The sequence below is a fragment of the Lytechinus variegatus genome, chromosome 8, assembly GCF_018143015.1.
Source record: "Lytechinus variegatus isolate NC3 chromosome 8, Lvar_3.0, whole genome shotgun sequence".
In the NCBI taxonomy this organism is placed as follows: Eukaryota; Metazoa; Echinodermata; class Echinoidea; order Temnopleuroida; family Toxopneustidae; genus Lytechinus; species Lytechinus variegatus.
Genome location: NC_054747.1, coordinates 9,798,172 through 9,820,518, shown reverse-complemented (window position 1 = coordinate 9,820,518; position 22,347 = coordinate 9,798,172). Strand labels below are relative to the sequence as shown.

At 38.1% G+C, this 22,347-nt stretch overlaps 1 protein-coding gene across 1 annotated transcript in view; it reads left to right on the top strand.

Moving 5' to 3' along the window:
- LOC121419950 (serine/threonine-protein kinase SIK2-like) overlaps window positions 1-14,287 on the top strand; it is a 60,704-nt gene extending 46,417 nt beyond the window's left edge. The window contains exons 6-8 of the mRNA XM_041614445.1: window positions 9,259-9,382; window positions 9,917-10,134; window positions 10,678-14,287. Of these exons, the coding sequence (XP_041470379.1) occupies window positions 9,259-9,382; window positions 9,917-10,134; window positions 10,678-12,441 (2,106 nt within the window). The 3' untranslated portion in view covers window positions 12,442-14,287. The remainder of the gene's footprint in view (window positions 1-9,258; window positions 9,383-9,916; window positions 10,135-10,677) is intronic.
- The last annotated feature ends 8,060 nt before the right edge of the window (window positions 14,288-22,347 follow it).

Genomic DNA, 22,347 nt, shown 5'->3' with positions numbered 1-22,347 from the left:
TAACCTCGAGAAAACAAATAATTATTCAGATCGAGTGTCAATTCGAAGAGCAGGAATGTATCGATGTTGACGATAGACACGGGGCACTTTATCATTTGGAATACTCTTTTTTATTCAATTTTGTATTTCCCGAGATTGAAGTTCAGAATATCTAATTTTTATGGGAATTATATTTACAGAGGGTAGTACATCGGATAAATCGTCAAAATTTATGTTTGCAAGAATTTGATTGAATAAAACAACAAATTACTTTCACTCTTTTGTTTAAGCAAAGTAATTAATATTATCATCATTATTATTATCATTATTATTATCATCATTATTATTATCATTCTCATTATTATTATTACTATAAACACAAGATTTCAGGGCGACGCGATTTTCAAGTGTCATGTATGCGGCGTCCCTGCGTGCATTTATGCCCCTTTTACGTTTATTTTCAAAATCCTGCAGTGCCAATAACAACAAGATTAGCACAATGTTGACAGAGGGTTTGACTGAACTATGATACTTGATGAAGTACATGTAGATGTTCAGAAAATCTATTCCATTGAAAGAATTGTATTGCCAACAGATGGTTCGTAATTGATGAACTATTACATTTATTATTTGGATAATGTGGCCGATAGAGGACGTTGCTATATCATTTTAGAATAAATTTGTTTTGAAACTACTTTCAGAAAAGTTTAAACTATCTCCTTTACAGAAAAATAACATTGCAACTAGAACTAAGGCGCTCAATCGCATCGTCAAATCTGTCAATTTCATAAAGCAAGTCCCAAAAAAGTCCCTCTGATATACGGCTGAATTAATTCCCCCCCCCAAAAAAAAAATAATAATAAAAAAAAAAAAAATTAAATTAAAAAAAATTAAAAAAAATAATAATTAAAAAAATATATATATATATATATATATATATATATATATATATATATATATATTGCAAACTTGGAATGGTCTGAAATGCACCACTGCTGTGTAACACGGTGTGTATTCAAAACCGCTGAAACAAGACCAATTAAATTTTCATAAAAGTTTGATTATGATGTAAGCTTTCTACTCCCGTATTTGATTGAGAGTACTACAACATTTTGGAATAATTTCAGCTCGGCTATATGTCTGGGTACGTTTATGGAAGCGTTGTATATACATTCGTACACTCTTAAAAATATTGGTAGAGGTGACATGATTGAAAGCACTTCATTGCAGCGTACATTGTTCTGTTTTGACGGCGTTACAGCAATGTTACGGCAAAGTCATGAAATAAATTTTTATTTTTGTTGATAGAAGGCGTTTAATCACATCAATTTGTCCAACAACAAAGCACAAGAAAGGGAGAAAAAACACTTGCAAAAATAAATTTCACATCAGCAAATTTTGTTATTTTAATTCAAGTATGAAACAAGATATTAACAAGCAATGCAGATTTCAAATCTGTAGGTATCAGAAAGTACATTCGTATTAATATATTTGGTCACTCTCTTGGAACGTATCAGCATATGATGGAAAAATATCATTTTATCATGATCATAATACAGGTACAGCTTTCTACAGTCTACAAGGTTTGCTGTGTATAATTATGTGCACTAGTTGTCGCTTTCTTCAATCCCTTCCATCTCTTCTTCATCCTCCTCTTCTTCCTGGTATTGAAATAGGACATCAAATTTTGTTCCATGTCTGGCCAACACGCGTTGAACTGCTTTCCGAATATCCATTCCATTATCTACTCTTTCTTTGATGTCAGATAGAATGTCAAGATTGGTGTCATCTTCTTCAAGATACAAGCTATGTCGCAAGAAGTAAGAGTAGTGGTCGAAGAATATTCGTTTGACTGCCCATAAAACTTTTGCGTGGGCATTCTCTCGAGCTTCTTCCTCACCCATACCTTTTGAGATATATTTTTCGTATTTTTCATTTCTCATCTCATCGGTTGCTGCTAGAGCCAGTTTAAACCATTCTTGATAAACCATGTTGTCTTCAGGATCTCCATTGTCTTCTTCTTCGCTGTCTGATTCTATCATTTTAGAATCTTCCTCTATGGTATTTTCATTATCACTGGAGTCTTCATTCTCAGATTCAGTCTCATTCGGTTCCTCATCCATTTCCATTTCTCGATGCGCAGTTTGTTCGTGCCTCTTCACGTCAAACCTGCGACTGTACGTCTTATCGCATAGGGAACACGCAAATCGGTTTGAGAGAGTATTCATGTTGACTCGTAGATGTAAAGCTTGTAAATGATAGTGCAACAATTGCATTACCACTTTATATTGCTTTAACTTTATCATAAGATGCGCCTTAGCGCCACTAGCGCCACCTAACGCCGCCGTAACATTGCCGTAACGCCGTCCAAACAGACCAATGTATGTCACATCGTATAGGCCGAAATGAAATTGACAGATTCTATTTGCAATGTTACTTTACTGTAAAGGAGATAGTCTAAACTTTTCTGAAAGTAGTTTCCAAACAAATTTATTCTAAAATGATATAGCAACGTCCTCTATCGGTCACACTATCCAAACAATAAATGTTCATCAATTACGAACCTCTGTCAACATTGTGATAATCTTGCTGTTATTGGCACTGCATGAAATGTTTCCTCAAGGATTTTGAAAATAAACGGAAAAGGGGCATAAAGGGGCGCCGCATACATGACACTTGAAAATCGTGTTGCCAAGAGGATTTGTGTTTATGATAATAATAATGATAATAATAATGATGATAATATTAATTACCTTGCTTAAACAAAAGAGTGAAAGTATTTTGTTGTTTTATTCAATCAAATCCTTGCAAACATAAACTTTGACGATTTGATCCGATTTACTACCCTCTGTAAATATATAGATATTCTGAACTTCGATCTCGAGAAATACAAACTTGAATAAGACAGTATTCCAAATGATTAAGTGCCCCGAGTCTATCGACAACATTGATACATTCCTGCTCTTCGAATGGACACTCGATCTGAATAATTGTTTTTTTCGAGGTTAAATATTTTGATTATAAACGGAGGGATTGCGCATCACCTCTGTTGTCTTCATCCACCACCTAATCTGTACTCTATTCAGTAACAAGTAGGATATTTTTGGTCAAGTAGGAGATTATCCCATTCATTGAGGAGGAGATGGCCCTATTCATCTGGGATGAGGAAATTACCCTATTCATTACTTGTCCTATTCATTTGGGATGAGGAAATTACCCTATTCATTACTTGTCCTATTCAGTTACAAGTAGGAGATTAGCTCCAGATAACCCATTCGGTCAAGTAGGAGATTACCCCATTCATTACAATAGAGGATTTTTCTCATTCATTACCAAGTAGGGGATTAATCAAGTAGGAGATTATCCTATTCACTACTTGGAGGACTGTCCCATTCATTGCCAAGTTGAGGAGTAATCTATTCATCAAGTATTGATTGACCATTGTGATTGACACCTGTCAATCACCAAAGTGGTCTATCCTTACCATATATACTACTTGTGACGTATCTTGCCTTGATCTACTGCCAACTGTAGCAAGGTCCTTGCGCCCATTCATACTCGTTCAGTTGGCCTTCGCAGGGATGACAAGTTTTTCAAGGTTTGATCTATTCAGGGGGAGCTTTCATGAACAGTTGTTAGTGATTTCCTCCATGCGAGCTGCATAGGTCCTTACCTCGGATTGGATTAGAGGAAATTAGAGAGGGAAAATCACTGACTAAGCTTTCCATGAAACACCCCCTCGATTAGCTCAAGGTTCCGAAGAGGAATGAGTGCAGAGAGAGAGAGAGAGAGAGAGAATTAAAAAGAAAACCAAGCTTGAATGCATCTATCCACCACCGGTAATAGACCAGTTCGTAATTACTTCATGGGCAATTTTGGTCAAATGACCTTTCATTTCTTTCATCATGATAGGCAGATTTCAAAGCAAGATATTACGTAAGCTTGCCTTACCTAGCAGGATGAAGGAATTGAATAGACCAGGTGACCAGAATAGCACACCAGTGAACGCTTAATGAAGGTATTTGTTGCATTCCTACTTTGAATGCATATCTTAGCATGTTGCACAATGTACTTGACAAACTGTGAAATACTAGTCGTTCGTGGAAGCATTGTTTTTTGTGGATGTAAATGAAAACGACAATTCAAAAGAATATATGAATAATCAAGACATCAAAGTTGGTGCTTATCTCATTAGATTTTAAAGCACCATGTCACTTTAGTGCAAATGACCTTCTTCTGATCATGCGTAGAATCTTTTGATCATGCGCAGAAAGGAACTACGAACTGGTCTATTGTTCTGCCATTGTGAATGAGAGGACAAAATAATGGAAAGAAATCTGAACAAAAAGAAAGTTTAAACTTTATTGTTGACATAATTATAGCCATAGGTCTACTTTTCAAAATCAGATGTAGAGTCAAAAGAAAGTTATGGTATTTCAAACATTTGCTAGCATTTTCAGTAGTATGATGCCACACATTCAATTCACGATATTGAATATCAGATATTCCAATTCTTTTCAATTGGATGAAAAATTGAACAATATAATTTTGTCAAACATGAGGCAAGTAAAATATGAACTTTAGAGCGGAGTATATAAAGTAACTCCCACGATCACATAAGCATATCTTGATTTGAACAGATTTAATATAGAACCATACAATATGAAAGTGGTATATTTATTTTTCTTCTTATTTACAAGACTGTGCGTAAAAGATGTCCAAGGGCAATTCATGGAACACTACATTCAGATGACTACACATTCACTCTATTAGTCTAGTAGTAGATTTATGAACGGAAATAAAATCTACAGAATAAAAAATAAGGAAGCTAAGTTTAGATAATGGGTATATATTGAAATGATATTCTGAGTATATCTTTTGAAGGCTTCCCAAGCGACCATATAATCTTTTCATCTGAGGAATAAGCTTTGGGAGAGTATATGCCTATTAAGAAGTAAACAAGTCTTCTACGGAAAACGTGGTATTGCTATTACTTGTTTCACACGAATTGGAATGAGGGCTGTGGCATTATGCCGATGTGTCTGTTGTGTTGTTTTCGTATTCCCTTTAGAGCTAACGGCTTGTCTTGAATGGCTTCCATTGAGGAACTGACATGAAAAACATCCTGTAACCGTCATGTCTTACGTAGGAGCTCGCCGTTGTGTTGGTATGAGATCATTCGAGGGGATGAAGGCAGCCTCGGATGGACGGTGTCTTACTGAACGACGGGGGAAGGATTGATGGTGTGGTGGAAGGGAAAAAAAGACGGAACGGAAGATGAGGGATGATGCTCTTCGGGATGAACTTTGGTATTTGAAGAATGGGGGAGGAAGAAAGACAGGATGAGGAGAGAAGGGGAAAGAGGGGGAGGAGGGCTAGGGGTTATGGAGGGATGGAAAGAGAGAGTGGGAAGAGAAGAGAGAGCAAGGAGAAGAGAGTGGGAGAGAGAGATGAAGAGGGGGAGCTAGAGGGGGAAGAGAGGGGGTTACGGAGAGAGGGAGAAAGAGAAGTGGGTGGAGAAAGGTGGAAAGACAGAGAGACATAGATAGAGAAAGAGAGTGGGAAAGGGATGGGGGGAGAGGGAATGGTCGGGAGAATGGTCAGTGGATAGGGGGTAAAGAAAAGTACAGTGAGATTGTCCTATAATATTGGTTCTATTTTATCATGTGTTATATTTTTATCTTTTTTTATAAATTATACAGCATCAAAGATAACCCAATTGTCAGAATAGTACCAATGGTAATAGCATTGCTATTAAATAAATGGAATGCTTGTGTAAAAAAAAAGAAGTTGTGGATGATAAATGAGAAAGCAATTTTGCGTGGGAGAAAGGGGGGGATGAAACGTTGAAAGCAAAACACGCAAACATGCATTAAGAATTGGTGGTAAAAAAGAGGATATAATGAATAATTAAGGTGAAATAGAGAGAAAGAAATTAAGGGAGTGTAGGTGGGGGATATGGAATATGCAAATGAGAGAAATAAGAAGAGAAGTTGTGGGAGTAGATTTACCCCGTACATCACAATGGAAGTCTTCCGTTCTCTTGCGTCACCATGGTAACTGAGTGGAAGATAGATTTCGCTGCGAGGAGGAAGGAATATTGCGTGTAACTGAGCTCCGTGGATGGACATGATAAAGCACATAGAAGGAATCTCTGCACTGCACGTGACGGGATCCTACCGATTACAACACATTTCTCATTTAGAGATTCCTTGCTTCCCTCGGTGCAGGATAAATTTGTGTAACTTTGCATAGTTTGGGGGTAATATGTAGAGAAGCACATTATGTTATATTTTTTTATATTGAATTCTGGTTTATACCAAGATGTTCATTACTTATTGGACAATGCTAAAGGGATACTCCAGGCTGAAAATATTCATATCTCAATAAATAGAGTGAAATTCACAAAACAAAAAGCCGAAAATTTGATCAAAATATGATAAGAAATAACGAAGTTATTGAATTTCAAAGATTTGCATTATTCGGGTGAAATGGTTCTAGGCACGTCTTCATGAATATTCAATAAACTGATGATGTCATATATTTGTATTTTATTATATGAAATTTGGTTTATTAAAAAAATTTCTACCAAGAACTAAAACAATTGGATTGACAACTGATTAAGTGCATAAGTTGTTCATTACTTTATATTAGATATATAAACAGAGTTATAGATAGATAGATAGATGATGATAGATAGATTTTCATTTCATTTCATTTATTTCATTTTCAACAAAATATAAATCAAATAAATACAATCATAACAAGTCAACATCATAAAAAATTATAACAATGTCATAAAATAAACTTGAGAAAGACATGTTATAAAACAGTTACATAAAAAATAATCATGTGTAAAGAAATTGTGATTTATAATTTGTGAAAATGGAGGATCCCACAAGATGGATGGATGGACGGACGGACAGATAGTTTGATTGTCAGAATAAGTAGCTGGAAACACAGATTAAGAGAGAAATGACAGTGAGAAGGGGTATGAAGAGAAAACCCCAAATGAAATTGAAATTGAAACTTTATTTACCACGATCTTCATAAAAACATACTAATCAAGAAGTATAAATATTTCAATAAAATACATTATAACACAAGTGAGTATATTTAAGAATAGTGGAAGGATCACTGAAAAGTTACAAAGAACTTATAAATCAGTGTTCCTGAAATGACTACAAGTACATCAGATGGGGGAATGAGAATGAAAGAGGGATGCTCTAAGATGAAGAAAAAGGATGGCAGAGCGCAAGGGAAAAAAGTATTTGGCGTTTCGTAATTTCAATTTCACTGAAATGTCATCTAGCAGCCGCACATGTGCACTGTCCTAGTTTTTTTTTTCTCTCTCCCCGTTGAAGATGTGGAGAAAATTGACATTTAAGGAGGCGCTCTGAGGTCACAGGCGTGCAGGCAGCTAGCCTGGCTGCTTTGCATCAAAAGAAAGAAAAAAACTTCTCGGGATGCTGGGGGGAAAAACTTCTTCTCTTTTGGTGCCCTTCAATATGCTAATGACTCGACGGAGCAAACGCTGATATGTTGACATTACGTCATTCAAGTGCAGAACTATGGTCTCCTTTTGCTTTAGGCCCCAAGCACTGTGCAGTTAGCAGGCAGCATTAAATTAATGTGTCTGCACTTTGGTGTGTTGGCTCCGCACAGATTGATGCCCTTGTTATTCAATATAGAGTTTGTAAAACTGTATGAGGTAGCTAAATTTTAGTGATTAGAACGGTGGTTTCCTTTTGTTCAGCAGACTCCATTGTGTTAAAAGTGGTCTTCTTATTAAGTTAAATGTTTTTTCCAGTTCTAGTCCAAGTGGGTGAAATTTGTCTAAATAAGAAGGAAGATCACTCTTATACCCTTTTCATAAACCTATCCTCCAATTAGCCGCCTAAGAGTAATGCGAATAATTCAATAAAAATTGCGTTCATAAACTCCGAAAATAAGCGGCATTATTTTTACGAGCGCCCGTCCTGAAAAAGGCGGATAATCATCATGACAACTGGACACGCCCCCTCCGATGCGGTTGTGTTGGAAAAGGGTGACCTTGTGACCGCACCATGGCAATTATCCGCATTATTTGGAAATGCGTTCATAAACTCAAAATCTTGTCCCGATGCTGCTATTATGCGGATAATAGCAGCATCAAAATAATGCGGATAACTCTGGTCCTCCTCCAATTTTACGACCAAATTATGCTGCTATTAGCCGCATAATTGGGTTTATGAAAGGGGTATTACTGATTTCTTCTACATGTACTAACTGAATCTTCTGCTAACTACTGCTGCTATATACTACTACGGCTGTTGCTGCTGCTACTTTTACAACTACTCTTACAACTACTACAGCAGCTGCTGCTGTTGATTCTGCTACCACTCCTACCACTACAACTACAATGAATATGAATTTGGAAGAATATCCACTATAGTTATGATATGTAGAAATGGGAAGAAACTACAATGTACAATATGTGTATCAAGACAAAATATAGTGCAAACTTATAGATAAATCCCAGGGCTTAGAAGACAGCTTTAATCACTGTTCCGTGTGTGAAATAAGCAATGATTGCGTGACATTTGCAAAATGTCATAATACTCAATTTAAGATCATCAGAGTCTGTGTGACCTTCAAAGAAGACCCTTTTACGTGCCTGACGGTATTAAGTTTTATTTGTTTGGCATTTAATTTAAACCTAGCTTCTCCTCAGTCATAATCTTTTCTGGGTGAAATATAGACAACATGAATCAAAGAGAATTAGAGCATTTTGTTCTCTTTGGTTTTTAAAGTTCCCAAAGTCCCGCCTTTTCAATGAAAAATATTTTTGTTCCAACTGAAAATCCATTTTGCTCTGAAGAAGAGCTATTTAATTGTCTTTGTTTGTTTATAAACAAAAGGACATGACAGGAAAAGATGCTGGTCTGAACTTTCGCTGATAGAGACATCCCAATGTTACTGTGATCTATGTTACAGTTTTTCATAAGAAGTATACATTTTTTCTTTGATGTGTTTTATAGAGCCTCGGTGAAAGAAATAGCCCCAAGCAGCTCAGGGGAGCATTTTCTGAAAGGACTTGCTGGACGTTTCATCCGACAAGTCTCATTTGATCAGACAGTTAGTTACCACAGTACGAGCACTTCTCAGCCAATCAAAATCAAGGAAAGTTGTCATATCTGACAACTTGTTAGACAAAAATTTTGGTGAAACACTCCCCGGACACCTTTTATGGTGTCTTACAATTGATATTTTATTTTTGTTCTTGATGTGTTTTTGCAGAGCCTTGGTGTTGTGCTATATGTCTTGGTCTGTGGTGCTCTACCCTTCGATGCCAACACTCTACCACAACTCAAGGAGAGGGTCCTAGCTGGCAAGTTCAGGATACCATTCTTCATGTCACAAGGTAAATCAAATCAAAGTAATGTTGATTTTGTAAATGGAGATGAATGGCTGTGTTGGCATGTTTGTTTTATTTTTTTATTTCATTTTATAAATTGGAAATGAATACTGAATTATAGTAAGAGATTTGTCACTGGATCGACTAAAAGTCGTACAACCAGGAATATTCATCTGTGTATCGTGAAATTCAATCTTCAGTGGATAGCCAAATATATTGAGGTAGATCTTAAAGTGTTTTGAAATTTGAATGTCCTACATACATGGAAGAAGATTCTGTTGCTTGAGCTTGGATCTGTTTCAGCTAACTGAACATCAATAAAGGTTGCTAACAATCAATGACAACCGTGCTCGCAGCCATTGAAATTGCATTCTTGTTTAGCTTGTATCAGTAGTTTGAAACCTGCTACTGATGGCAATTCAATGATGGCAATCAATTGATGGCAATCAATTGATGGCAAAGAGACAAAACCATGCAAAGCAATCTCTTGTGCCTTTGGCATTCAGTGAACCTGACCTCTTCCTGTTCCTCCCCATCCAGAATGCGAGCACCTGATACGGCACATGCTGGTCCTCAATCCGGCCAAGAGGTTGTCCATCGACCAGATCAAGTCCCACAAGTGGTTTGCGGACTGCGGAGTGCCTGCTACCCAACCAGTCAGCCCCGTGACAGAGATCCCCAAGCCCATAGGAGAGTTCAACGAGCAGGCTCTGAGACTGATGCAGAGCCTTGGAATCGATCAGCAAAAGACCGTAGATGTAAGAATCTTTCTTGTCCTTGGTGAACCGCCCCTTAAACTGGTTGATTTGTAATTTATACGTGTTTAGTCCTATCCCCTGGACCTCTTTAGGCAAATTTCATTTTTATCTGCAACCAGTTTATTTAGTAATCCCAAGTTCAAACTGCCAGGAATTTCTTACTGTTTTACCTATCCTGTTAGTTTGCAACAAACTCTTTTATCTGAAAAAATTAAATGTATGTGGAACATCTTTGTTTTTGAAATGTAAATTCAAGTTTCTCTTGGGGACAAAAACTTGGGATATAGATAGGACACCACGTACATTACCAATAAATTTTGTTGCTTTTTAGGGGTGCTAACTCATTATTTTTCACATCTTTGTGATTGAAAATTATTTTTGATTGTGAATTTTAATTTGTTGGATAGATTCATTTCAGTAAAGAAATATCTAGTTATTCAACAACAACAAAAGATTTGAGATAATAAATTTGATCCTATTCATATGTTACTGATGGATATGTCTATTTGAAATAAATGTTTTATTCTTTTCTTCTCTTGACAGTCATTACGGAGAGATGCCTATGATCACTACACAGCCATCTACTACCTCCTAGTTGAGAGGTTAAGATTACATCGATGCAGTTTTCCGGTCGAAGGTAGAGTGGACAGCCGCAGCCGTAGACCAAGTTCAATCGCGGATCATGCAATAATGAGAACTCATGGTGGCAACCTCACGAACATTACTCCCCACCAACGAAACAGTAATGCACGGAATGCCATTCAGGTCCAACAACAACCTTGCGTCAACACCTCGCAGCAGATGCTCGGATTCCGACCGATTCAGCCAATACAGCAGCCTACGCAACAGATCGTGTCAGAGTCGGCGCAGTGTGCTTTGCAACGGAAGAGGAAAGAACCTCCTCTTCAACCGACCGCATGTATATTTAGCGAAGGGGAGATGGTTCCAGTTCCTCCAGCTGTAAGTGGGGCGTTACTTGAGCCTCTGCCAAGAATGAACGTCAGAAAGGTGCGCTCAATGTCCCCAAATCATATGGTGGTGACGTCCATCGACGAGGGTGTAGAAGCAGACTTGCCGGAAAGCGAGAATGAAATGGAGAAGGTCGAGTCAATAGAACATTTTAAATCGCAGAGAACGCCCTCGCTCGCAGAGTCGTATGATATACCAACAAGCATGGCGCCGAGTTTGAGTGATTTTGGCATTGAACCTCAGGAACTGTCCGCTTCGTTTGATTCGCAAGAGGAGATGGAAGTTGCGCAGAGCTTCGCCCATGTTCAAGCGCTCTCAGATAGACTGTTCCCGTCAAATTGCAATTCACCAGATCTGACGCAGCAGCAGGCAGAACCAATTATCCCACCTGCGCCACCACAGGCAATGTTCCATCATTCAGCATCGCTCGACCGCTCTGGAAGCCACTCGCCTGTCAGCTTCCGAGAGGGTCGACGAGCCTCTGATGGGCTCATTGCGCAAACAGGACTGTCATATAGACAGGTCAGTACAACTCCATTAGCACAAGGACACACAGATGCTAGTTTAGACAGGCAACTGAAAACAAATGTGAATATGAATTCATGTAGTCTTGCAGCTGATCATTCTAATCAATTACAAATAGTTGGATTCAGTGGACAGCAGCTAACAGAAGTCAGCAAGGACAATTCTGACTTGACAAATCTTCCGTCCTGCCAGGTGGAACAAGAATCCGTATCGTGGCGCCGCTTTCCGGCTCAGGTCCAGTCTATGGAACGGCGGCAAAACCGCATGCACGCCATGAAGCAAGGGGGTCATACCGAGCCCCCTGGACACCTCACACACAGTGCATCACTTGCTGGCAAATCAAGTCTTGAGGATATGCCCAGGGAGTTTCCGAACCAGGTTGCACCGAATCAACGCACCTTACAACGCACGCTCATGCAACAAAGGCTGATGCAGAAGCGCCAACAACTCCAGAAGCAGTCGCAACTCAGCCAACAGTTTGGCAGGATGCAGCTGGAACGGCAGCCCAGCTTTGAAGGGCGCCCTCCCGCTCCCAACCGAACCGACTCCTACAAGCAAGCGCAACAGCACCCCGTTCTTCCACAGTACGCAATCAACGACGATTCCTCGTTGAACAAGTCGCTTATTCAATGTCACAATGAGTTCAACCAGGCAACATCGCTGGGCAGCAATGCCCCTCTTCATTATGATACAACGTTAAATCAGGTGCCGCAAAACTTTGAAGCGCCCTCGTACGATGATAGCATGGACACCTCGGACGTCACTGTGCCAGTGTCGCAAGCAGGCAACAATTTTTCATTCACTCCCTGCTAGCAGTGACTATGCCACTATTTTGTGGATCCATAGCTCATTTTTTAGATATCATTTTAGAAGTGCTGGCTGGTACAGCGATTTTTGTTTGGAATTTTGTGAATCGATGATGATCTTTATTTTTTTTTGGTGTAGACCCTCAATAATTTGAGGTATGTGGATATTCCGTGTATATGCCCATGTATCCACAGATTGTACTTATTGAAGAAAAGATTGTGTCGTAGAAAGTGGAAACAATTGCCAGAATCGGTGCAATTTCCAGTAGCCAGGGATGGCTGAAGGAGAGATCAGAAGAAGAAAACATATTTTTTGGTAAATAATATTTTGAAATGTCATTATATCGTAGCAATGTTGATAGGAGAAATGTTTTATTTTAACCAAGCAACCATACCAAAGTCAGTGTTCATTTATCTCGTTGATGAAAAAGACAATGTATTCCTCAAGAAATTTACTCTTGCCAGGGAAAAATCAAGCAGGATTTTGTCATGTAGGAATTGATTTATTTTCTACGTTAGGTGGAGAATATTTAACTATGTGTTTAGCCATGCTAAATCCCTGCCCTATTTGTTTCAGTCCTTTGCATGAGATGTTCTGCTAGTAGTATTTCATGTTTGACAAGGAATGAGATTGACTGAATTTGCATCTGTAATTAAACAGCCTGTGAAAGTGTCACTGTTATTAGGATTTGATGGGGGTTTGCAAGAATTCGTTGTAAAATTCTCAATTGCAAGTCTTGATTAATTTTAGTTGTTGAAAATGAATGTACTCTGTCTGTTGCAAAAACAGGCAAAGGGGGCGTTTCACATGTAGTTAAGTCTGAATTATAGTCATGCTTAAGTTCTAACACGAGAGTTAACACATAATCTCATATACCATGAGCGTGGTCTTTGTATTGCAATGGTGCATTATTTTGTGAATCCATGATGATTGCTGGGTTCGAATTCCAGCCATGGCGTGTTTTCCTTCAGCAAGAAATTTACCCACATTATGCTGCATTCAACCCAGGTGAGGTGAATGGGTACCCAGCAGGATTAATTCCTTGAAATGCACCGAGTGCTTGAAGGCTGCTTGAGCTAAATCTAGGGTAATGATAATAATAATCTTAACAATGCGCCTTGGAATAGATTATCTCTAGATAGATGGCGCAGTATATTATATTATTATTTTAGACCACATGCAATTTCGAATTTAAGAGTTATTGTTAATCAGACTTAAAATAATTTTGTGAAACACCCCCTTCAATCGATGGCAGGATATATGATGGATCTTAGGACCCAGACTTGACTAAGAATTGACTGCAACTTTTTTGCAAATCCCCTCAAAGATTGAGAATAGCAAACATTACTACTAGAGTAGCTCTTAGCAGTCCACCGATGTGTAAAAGCTAGCTCTTGTTTGTTTTGTGAAATGTGACCTAAATCGTGTTGGCTCATCTCAAAATAGATATTGCGGAAATAATAGTCTCAGAGGCAATTTTACTTGTACTGTTGATCTTGTTGAAAGAAGCCACCTATGAAATTAAGATTCATTATTGGTCCTCATAAATAAGTAAGACTAGTTTACTTAGCAATTTATGTATGCTGCCCAACTAATGTACACACTGCCTGCTCAATATTCATTAGACCTGAATATTTCCTCTGCACAAAACACATTTGAAAAATGCAATTTTGTAAAGAAAACAATCACATTGTTTCCTATTTGAATACCATATTTTAGTATCCTGCTTGAGCAAAAATAAACAAGAAAAGCTGTGTGATATTCAGTCTTTAAGGAAACCAAAACCCAAGAAGAGAAGCAATCTTGTTGGAAAGAGTAAAATGAAAGGAACAATTTAGTAAAAGTTTCATCAAAATCGGTTATGAAATAAGCAAGTTATGGGAGTTTGAAAAATCTTGTTGTACTTTCCATGGAGATCCTTAAATTGGCAAACGCATCTTGCCTCCTTCTAAGCACAACATATGTCATGGGAAAATATAATTCACACCACATATGTCAAGGTCAGGAGAAGATAATGTGAAATATGTAAAATAAAGGGGAAAATCTGAAAATTTGTGTACAAAACAAATGGAGAGTTGTCAACAAAATCAGCCATTTTGAAGCTCGTTTGCCAATTTGAGGATCTCTATGGAAAGTACAAGACTTTTTAAACGTCCATAACTTGCTTATTTTATAACTGATTTTGATGAAACTTTTTTTAAATTGTCCCTCTCATTTTACTCTTTCAAATAAGATTGCTTCTCTGCTTGGGGTTTTGGTTTCCTTGAAAGTTTCTGGGGGATCCCTTACAATTGTGAAGGTTTATTTTGCCTATAAAAGGCTACTAAATATAGGAATATGTATTACAAAGCTATGTATGCTTAAGCTGAAATAGTTTATTCTATGCATACAATTACAATATGTGAATTGCACTCTATTTTTCACTGCTCTATATTATGTTCACAGATCTGTTTACGAGACAGTAGGAATTACTATATCCCTTTAAAGATAAATGAAAGTAGTTGCAGTAAACACTGATTTCACGAGAAAGTGTGTGAAACCAAGCTTAATTGTCACTATATCATCGAGGATCTAGAACCGGTACAGTTACATAAACTGAACTTCGTGAAAATCTTGAAATCTACGCCGATAAATGTTCACACTGAAGATCACCAACACAGATAAGTGCACGTGGGACAGTGTATTATTATTGCTTTGAATGTTGGCCCAACGCTTGACCCGAATCCCGTGCTTATTTGCTAATTTCTCAGCAATTACACAATTTCTTCCAGAATCCTTTGGCACATATTTTTTATTTATACAAACAGACACTTTGGTGGTCATTTCATTGGATTCTGTGCGAACTCATTTTGAAATCGCAACCACAACTGGAACTTATCTTTAATGGTGTTAATAGTAAGTCATATCACCTGAAAGTTTAGTTAATTTCCTCTTGTTAAAGTTGAGATCACACCTAAGCGTCGATCAAATTTGATAGCTATTTACATCTTCATGTACACGGTTCCCATCGCCTTATCTCCCCCCCCCCCTTCGTTCTGCGACCCCTGCTACTCTGTCGTACAGTACACCTCTATGGATGTGTACTGTAGTATAGACAATAGTTCATCCATCTCAGCCCCTTAAGGCCCTATCTCACCAACGGAGACGTCGCCGCGACAGTCTCCAACTTATCAGTCGCTGCAGTCGCGGAGACGTCTCGGAGACAAAAATGGCTTGCGCTCTCACCAAGGAGACGTCTCGATGGAACGTTTGAAAGATCATACACCTGACTTGGAGCAGGAGGAGGGATATCAGCACGCGTTCAGTCACGTGGTTTGAAGAAGTGTCGCGGAGACGTCTCCGCAATGTATTATAATTTTTTTTGGTCTCCAGCAGGTCTTCGCGATGTCTCTGAGACGTCTCTGAGACATCGCAGAGACATCGCGGCGACGTCTCAGCAGTCGCGGATATCATTAGTCTCTGAGACGTCGCAGCAACTAATGGAGACTTCTCGGAGACTAGAAACAGTCTCCAAAAATATTAAACATGTTTAATCTTCTTGCGACTCCTCAGAGACTCTGTAATTTTCATGAGACGTCTCAGAGATGTCGCGGAGACATCTCTGCAACTAGCAAAATTTGTAGTCGCGAACTAGTTTCAAGCCCAGTGAGATACCCCCTTTAGTTGTTTAGACACAAGTTTATAGACGGCCGTTCGGGATTATATACCAAACTTTGTGACAAAGATGAAAGATGTCGTTACTGACAGCATAGCGAGAGGCAACGGATTCATTATATTGATGTTTGTCATAACGGCTATTTTGGTGCTTTGATTTTGCTGGAGTAGACATATAGCTTGCTCGAAACAGTTGCCATTTTATTTGTAACCAAGAAAAAAAACGATGATTTATTTATTGATATATTTTTAAAAGAGAGAAAGAGAGAGAGAGAGAGGGGTGGGGGGACTTGAGTTCCCCATGATCATCATGTGTTTATATTTTTGTGTGTTGTTTGTAAAAGTATGTGGTACAGCTTATTGATCGGTTAGAAAAAGGTCGGCGCAAAAGGAAAGTCTGTTTTTGATTTCTGTGCTGCAGTTTTATCGGAATGTTGTAGGTAAAATAGGCCTGATCTGGGGAGTGTTTCATGGTACATACTGTCAGTGATTTTCACTAATTCAATTACTCTCAGCCGATCAGATGCTTGGATTTGCAGTAGCTTATAACAACAGTCAGTGAAAACCACCGATTTGTTTCATGCAACCTCCCCCGATTTCAAGAAATTCCACGTTTCCACCCTTAGATCAGTACTCGTCCAAAAAAAAATCTCATTGTGAAACCGGTAACGTGGAAAGCTTGGTTAGTCGTTTTTACGCTTCGTTATACGTCTTGCTAATAAGCTACATGTATTTATGAAAAGATGAATTTGTTCTTTGAATAACAACAATGTTCTATTCATTGCTGCAAATATGTTGCCTATACGCTGTGCTCTGCATATTCTTTGGCAGTGATTTGGGAGCCTGATTTACACGATAAAGTAAGTCAACTGCGAAAAAAGAAAATATTTATGTTTTGTCTCGACGATTTCGATGGTAGATATGTTGTATAAGCACTTATCGATGCAAGCCACACTACTACCATGTATATAAGATTGTACATTTGACGAAATGACAGGTATCTATGTTATAACACCTCTTTATCGAGAGCCAAAGAGTTTATGTATTCAGAGGTCAAACGTTAGATATGCCGCATCATAATTTTGCATAGGATCGCTGTTATTTTTGTTTTTATTTAAGATTGAATTTAACAAAGTTTATTTGAAAATTGAGCTGGATGCCTACACATTTAGCATACTGTTAACTGCAGTAATTAGAAGACAGTTTTTGTGTCCCTTGAGTTGTATGTCTCATTGATTATAATTACTTGCTCTGTATATCCAATGGGGCCATGGAAATCCGTTCGACACATGAATTTCACGTTTTGCATAATCTTGTCTCAAAAATTGCCTCCACGAATATTTGACTTGGGCAAGGTCAACTTACGCACAACTTATAACAGGTTAACAGGCTTGTACCTCTTTTAAGTTGAACTTCTTCTAAATCAGACAAATTTCTATCATCCAAATGCAAGTAGACTCAACTAATAAGGCAGTCACCAGAACTTTGTTATTTTTCTCATGAAAGGAAAAGCATGAGCCGATTATGATTATAATTGATTTGCAGAGCCTAAAAGAAACTGGCAATCAACTAAAAAACATATATGGTTTCATATTAGTTCAATCTTCTAGATATCGCAGTGACGTAAAAGAAATCTATTTTTGTAATGACTTGAAAAATAACAGGATGGAACGGTAATTGTATGTCTTCATGGCATAATCTTTTTTTTTTATTAACAAATTGTTGAAAAACTGTGAAAAAGAGAGAAATGTGATTATGTGGAAACAAATTATTGAAAAAAAAATTAATATTGAGTCTGCTCCGAGAGAGAATTTAACAAAAGTTCAATCTATATTTTTCGAAGGGTTATAAAATAATCATATTTAATTATTGTAGTATACAGTATTTGGTTACTCTAAGATACCATAAGTAATATTCAGAGTTCAGTGTATCACTGCCCGTTTTATTGGCCAGAATTTTGATTGAAATTACTTTTATTTTCATGTATGTTTTGTGTCTTTTTGTAGGAACAGCTAGCTTAAAAGCAACTCAAATTTTGACTATTTTCCAGTCGTATATCGTGCATTAATGTACTTAAAGTAAAGCATAAATTAATTGAAATTGAATTGTATTTGTCGAAATTGACTACTTGAATAAATCGCTAGTTTATTTGAATAGTGAAATATTCTTGTTGAAATTGGAGATGTGTTTGAAGCCCTGCAATAGTATTTTTGAAGCAGATTGTTTAATATTTTGACTCTCTGCTCCGATTAGTTATAGAAAAATAAAATAACTACCTGAATTTATATATAGTCTTGCCGACAGAGGGAAGTGGTTTAATTCAGTGTTAGTGAGTGTAAGTATTGTACACATGATATTTATTGTTCAGAGAAATAGCGTGTTAGAAGAAATAAAGTGGATTTAAATGTCAACCACAAAAGCAGCTTAATGAATTGTTGAAGAGATGGAAAAAAGGTGCACATATTTTGAGAAGATGAAAACTTTTATTTTGATGTTTGAAAAACAGTTTTCTGTTCTCTTTGAATATTTGTGGGCAGGAGTCGATATCTGCGCGTGTTTGCCTAGAGGAGGCATTGTACATAAAAAGAGAGGCCCGGCCGCTCGTAGGAGGGGGTGAAGGGTTTGAATTAACTTAAGAACTATTTGTTGGAAATTCACGATTTTGTGCGCAGAGTAAAATCAAGTAACAAGGCAAAAAAGATTATTTATGTGTGGAAGTAAGTTACCTAGGGCTGTGCATTATTTTATTAAAAATCTTGTGATTTCAGTGAAATTTTAAGTTTGTCTGTTGCTTTTGTAGAAGTTTGGTTTATTTGTTGTTGGAGGAGTAGTGAAAGAGTGATTGTGAAGATACCAGAGAAAGCGGTTGGGTGAGAGAGAGGGAGAGTGTTAGGGGAGGGGGAGGGAAAGAGGGAGGGGGAAGTGGAGAGTGAGACTAGGGAGAGGAGAGACTGATAAAGATAGAGAGGGTCATGGGAGAGAAAAGGGTGGGGGAGGGAAAGAGGTAGGGGGAGGGGAGAGGAGAGACTGATAAAGAGAAAGGGGGAGGGAAAGGGCAGGGGGGGGGTGAATGGAGGACTAGGATGTGAGAATGAGGAGGAAGTTAAGTGGGGGGAATAAAAAAGGGGCAGAAGGGGATCTGGGGTCCGTTGCAGAGTTACTTTAAACGCAAGTCAAAAAATCAATCGCAAGTCCCAAATGCGCGCTGTTGATTGATTGAAAATCAAGTTGCGCATGATTAAGAGTTGCGATTGATTGCAACTATTTCTGCAACAGGCCCCTGGGCCCCGTCTTGCAAAGATTTACGATTGCTCCAATCGATCTCAAGTATATGGATATCTATCCATTTCATAATTTTTTTCTTCAGACAAATTGCACAATGTACTTTGTGATTAAAGGAAAGCACACATAGTTGTCCAGAAAACGATGAGTCTATGAATATATACGTCATATCTAGAAAAGAAACATAAATAAACAGCCATTTTAGATGTTGACGTTGCTGGCCTTCCATAGTTGTGGTTGATCGGATCAATCGCAACTCTTTAAGACGGGGCCCAGAAATAGAAAAAGACGGACAGAGAGAGAGGCATAGGTGGAGCGAGCGAGAGAGCAAAAGGGACAGTAAAGAGGAGGAAAGAAAACAGGAGAGGATGATAAAATGAGGAAGAGGAAAAGGACGAAAGAGGGGAAAGGAGAAAAGTGGCTAAATGCGATCAAGATTATTATTGAGTCAAGGAAGAATGAAAGGAAGACACATGGGATGGATACAAAGAAAGGAGTACATGAAGACCAAAATGAGAAAAATAAGGGGGAGATTAGATATAGATGAGATGAAAGGATGCCAGGCTTCAACTTGCTCTAAATATTGGTGAGACAGTTTGAGGGGTCTCCTAACCCATTGCCTCCTTGAACCGGGCTATCCCTGTACAAAGCCTACAGGATGTACAGTAACCAGTAGTCAACAGGTTAGGCCATTGTCTTCTATAACCAAGTGGTCCTATCGATAATTCTAGGTTCAAGGGACGAAACCAGATTTCCAAATAAATATAGTGCAAGAGCACAGACCTTGAGTATAAAGAACGAAAAAGGGGGGGGGGGGAGGTCAAAGCTTTAAAAAAAATTTGTTACAATTATTTGATTCCATGTAAAGTGTGCTTCCTCTTTGATCTATCCCGAGACCAAGACAGGCATTGGGAATCACACAAACAGAAGAATACAAGGTTAACAACACAAATACATATTTCTTGAATTTAATTTGTCCCTCTCGAGTAAAATCAAACAATATAGGACTTGTATACAAACTGATATGCATTTATGGTGCTTAGACATTGTCTAACTCATCACATTGAGCAACTAGAATTAATGGTTATATATGAAATACACTCAGTTTGTCTGTTTATCTATATTTGATCTTATCCCACATGGCTTTATTATAATTTGTTTACGACTAGTTTGTCTCTGGACTAGGAGAAATTGTCATTTAGCCTATAAACCAATTTGTTTAAGATCCAATAACTGAGTAAGGCTACACCCATTTGGTCTAATATCCATTTGAGCTATCACCATCTATATGACACCTAGATGGATCATCATTTGATTGGTTATTTGATATTGATCATTCCGCCCATTTTACAATGAAGTCATCATCGGTGCAATTTTGGACCCATTCATCGTGCAATTTTTGGATCCATACGATCTTGTCTATTGCACCCGCGCACCGAGACAGCAGGCACCACAAGTAAAATTACTTTTGTTTGCAGCACACATGTTGTTCGTACAAGCCAATCTTTTACAGGCCAAGCTCGCACTGCATGGGCATATTTTGCATCGAAATTCATAAATTTCATATGAAAAAGGCTCCATTTGTAGGTGTCATATAAATCAAGCAGTGAATACTCTTTTTATTTGTGCAATGGACAGAATACTTCATTCGATGCAAGATGAAATGAATGATCCATTCAACTCAGCTACGCCTCGTTGAATGGATCATTTCATCTTTCACCTCATGAAGTATTCTGTCCATTGCACTCATAAACATTCATTCTTTGTATATTATTTTATGTGGTTAGATGCACTACTTATGATTCAAATTTTCATTTGACAAAATGCAGTACTAGCAAACAGAGTGGAAATTTGACAATCTTGGCAATGACTAAATGAAAATTAGAATAGGAGGGTAAGACCAACGTGCAAAGTAAAAGTATACAAATAGCAAATAGGCATGAGTGCGATGATACAAGATTTAGCATAAGGAAAAAGAAAGATGCTCTATTCAACTCAGCAGATGCTCTATTCAACAAGGCATTAGCTGAGTTGAATCGAGCGTCTCTTTCTTTCACCACATGCGAAATGTCACACCAATGCAAGCATGAGAATATTCGCAATCTGTGTTGTACAACGCCTCGGAAGTTAGCAAAAAAAGAATAATCATTCTTTTTCCTATGCTAATCAATGTAATTAATAATCACCTATAGAAAGCGAAAAGCAAAATCCCTCAACACGCATCTGATCTGCAGTAGCAATGCGCATTTAGCCAACAAGCCCTGCACATACTGTACCTGCATTTATACAAAATGCATTGAATCCTAATCTTTAAAGTGACATCATCTTGTTCCTGACCATGCATTGGTACATTATGGATGGCAGAGATGCCAAGTTCAAAGACCAGATATGCGTGAGATTTTCTATGAACCTGAGTGAGATCACAGACATTGTGTACAATGTATATGGGGATAGCTGTGATAGTTGCGTGAGACAGAGATTTGAGGGGATGAACAAGAGTAAAAAAGGCTCGAGTCTCACGCATAATGCGTGAAACTTGGTAGCTCTGGGACGGTACGTGTGCAACGGTACGAATGTTTGACATTCGGCCTCCCATTTGTTCACCTACAATCTAAGTATGCGTTGTACAATGACAAAATGGGTTATTAGGCTGAGAAATAGACAAACTGTATACCAAGTGAATAATCAACCACATTATCTAGCGTTTAAAATGCTCAAGAACATCAGATACCCATTTCGGCCGAGGTTGGGAATATCAATTATGGACCATTGTACAACGCGTACTTAGCTTGTTGTACGCGAGCAAATGGGAGGCTGAATGTCAATCACTGGTGACGTCACAATACGATTTAATTCACTGCGCTCAGTAAAAATGAAGGTGGAATGCGCATATAGCCTGCTGGCTAAATGCGCAATGCTGCCCAAGGTAATGTGTGCTTGTGGGACTTTGGTTTTTGCATTCAATTTTTTTGCTCC